The 2873-nt window shown below is 33.7% G+C and overlaps 1 protein-coding gene across 1 annotated transcript; it reads left to right on the top strand.

Annotated features, from left to right (window-relative positions):
* Positions 1 to 681: 681 nt before the first annotated feature.
* Positions 682 to 2815, top strand: LOC132179781 (histone-lysine N-methyltransferase ASHH3-like). The gene is made up of 5 exons (XM_059592552.1): positions 682 to 796; positions 1101 to 1145; positions 1439 to 1568; positions 1872 to 1983; positions 2709 to 2815. The coding sequence occupies exons 2-5, from the start codon at positions 1128 to 1130 to the stop codon at positions 2812 to 2814; spliced, it is 366 nt and encodes a 121-aa protein (XP_059448535.1). The 5' UTR covers positions 682 to 796; positions 1101 to 1127; the 3' UTR covers position 2815.
* The last annotated feature ends 58 nt before the right edge of the window (positions 2816 to 2873 follow it).

Genomic DNA, 2873 nt, shown 5'->3' with positions numbered 1-2873 from the left:
CCATTTTTTTTTACCATTTCTCTCCACTTTTATTTTTGGAGAGAATTTAACTGTTAGCTAAAAAGTTAATTATCTTATAATAATAAAAATGCTCACAAATATTAAAAGTTTTATGTTTTATTTCTTAATAAGTGAAATTCAGCATTATAATAAATTATTTTAGAAATTTACAATTTTATTATATAGAGATTTTTTTACAATTTTCTAGTAATTTTGACAATAAATATAAAAAAAAAGGCTTTATAAAGCTTACTTGTTCAAGCAATATTTGATTTCGGTAAAAACAATAAATATAAAAAAAAAAGGCTTTATAAAGCTTACTTGTTCAAGCAATATTTGATTTCGGTAAAAACAATTGCTAAAGATCTACATATTTTTACTAAAATTCTATTTTTAGCAATTATTTGTTCAAATTATTAACAAATTTAAATAAATAATATAAAAAAAGTCATAAAAATTCACTTATTCAGATAAATTTTGAGATGTTCAAGTCCTCTCCAAAAAGGTAAATTCTATATAAATTTTTTCGTATTATCTTCTCTGTCATAATTATTAACAATTCCGGCAGATATTTTTAATTTTTTTACCAGAGTTGATGAGCGATGGCGAGACGCTTTCCCTATTTGGAAGTTGGGTTCAGTAGAAATAGAAGGAAAAGGAAGTGGGGGGTTAAAGGAAGGAAACGGGCGCGCCTAGGTTTTTATCAGCGCTCTGAATGGGTAGTTTATCTCGGATCGGGTTGGCCGCTACTGGAGACTGCTGTGCCACTCGCGGTTAGCGGTTTTCATTCTCTCGGGTGAGCCTTCAACACTTCCCATTTCTTCTCTTCATGTCTCTGCTTCTTCTTCTTCTTCTTCTTCTTCGTCTTCTTCTCATGCTGCTTTCTCTCTCTCTGTGTATGTGTGGCTCATTTTGCTCGTATTTCAAATTTTCGGCTTCAATTCCATGAAATTAGGGCTTAGGATAAAACCTAATTGTTTTTCTGAGTGGACTAAAACATGTACGAGTATAGAAGGTTGTTGATTTTCTGCATTTTCTCATGCTATAATCTTGGCCTTTATTCCACTTTGAGATTTTGACTTCACTATTTGATTATGTAGGCCTTTATTTCGCTGCTGCTTGATGCCATGCCTGCTACAAAGAAGGTTGTTTTTAAAGTTTACATGCTTGAGTTGAGAGTTTTGTTTCCTTTCCTGCTTGGTAGTAAGAATTTGATTTTACATGATTTTCGTTTTCTTTCTTGAAAAATTTTTTGCTTCTTCAACATATTTATTTATTTTTTTGTGTTGTTATCTTTGATTTGTAGGAACTAAAAATTTAGAATTGGGTAGTGTTTGTGTGTTTTGTCCATTCAAGTGTGTTTTAGGGCTATTTTGTAGTTTTTAATGCTTATTGAATCATTGTAATTAAGGCTTCTTGCTGTTTTCTGTTTGATCAGAATCCTGAGCACAATCGCGTTGGGATTGTATTCAACAAGTTGATGAAGCAGATTGAAAGTCCTGTTGATTTCGAGCTTCCGGATTGGTTTAACAAATGGAAGCCTACGCCCTACACCTTTATAAAGCGCAGTATCCTTTTCAAAATGAAGTTTCAAAATTTTGTCTATGTACGCATATTACAGTAGTAAGGTACTTTGTCAAATATTTGAAGGGTTCTCATAACAAGTTTGCACCAACTTTGTTAGGATTCTAGCATGTTTAACATTGGCATAATTTTGGTCATTTTTAATTGTCTAATAAGTGTTTTTTAATTATTTTTAATACGTTATTTGTTGTTTTATACGTCTCACTGGTTAGAATAGCTTAACTTCAATCCTTTTTGGTTTCATATATCTTTTATGGTTTCCTTTTGTTGACACTGACAAACTTAAGATATATATCTCACGAAAAGGATTAAAAGACGCCTCGAGGATGATGGAATATTCTGTTCCTGTTGTCTTTCACCTGGATCTTCTGGTGTGTGTGATAGAGATTGCCATTGCGGGTAAGGAACGTCTTGGTGAATTGCAGTTGCTTTGAATTGTATGTCTTAAAATAGGGCTGTTGATAGCTTTAATTGGATAATATGTAGTTGTCTAACCCCAAGGGGTTGGCCTAGTGGTCTTAGGGAGTATCACCCATCCCAAGTTCGAGACTTGTTAGGTGCAAATTCCCCCTATAAAAAGTCAGTGATTTACCTTGATCTGTATAAGGAAACTTCCGAGAGTGCAGTGCACGGGTTTGAAGTTTACTTTGTAGGGGTGGGTTCAAAGGGCCCTGCCTTGTCGAGGTTTCTCCTCATAAAAAAAAAGATGTAGTTGTCTATTACTTTGATCATCTAAGGAGTTCCTTTGTATCATTTTCGTACTTGGGAACTTCTATTACATTTTTCAAATATCAACTATAGTTTTCTTTTTTTTTTCTTCCCCTTTTTAAGGATAATAATAAAACATTTATTGGAAAAAAAAAAATCGGTGCAAACATAGGCCATGTTCTAACTTCTCTTATTGCATTCTTTTCTTCATCATTTTCGTATACACCCACCGGGTAACTTATGCATTTGAGCAGTATTCCAATTTGTGATCCTGTTTACAGAACATTGCATGTGCTGAGCTCACTTTTGATGCACATGATTGCTTGCCCCCTATTTCAATATGTTTCATCTAACTGTAAGATTCTTCATTAACAAGAAGGATTTCCATTGCATGATTTGACAGTTTCTTCCTATAGGATGCTTCTATCTAGCTGCTCCTCTGGCTGTAAATGTGGGAGTTCATGCCTCAACAAACCATTCCAGAGCCGACCTGTGAAGAAGATGAAACTGGTGAAGGTATAAGTTGTGAATTCTCTGTGTCCCCGTTGTCGATTACCTTTGATGATTTTTTTGTTCGCTTT

Source organism: Corylus avellana, chromosome ca4 (genome assembly GCF_901000735.1).
Source record: "Corylus avellana chromosome ca4, CavTom2PMs-1.0".
In the NCBI taxonomy this organism is placed as follows: domain Eukaryota; kingdom Viridiplantae; phylum Streptophyta; class Magnoliopsida; order Fagales; family Betulaceae; genus Corylus; species Corylus avellana.
This window is presented reverse-complemented; position numbering and strand designations above follow the sequence as displayed.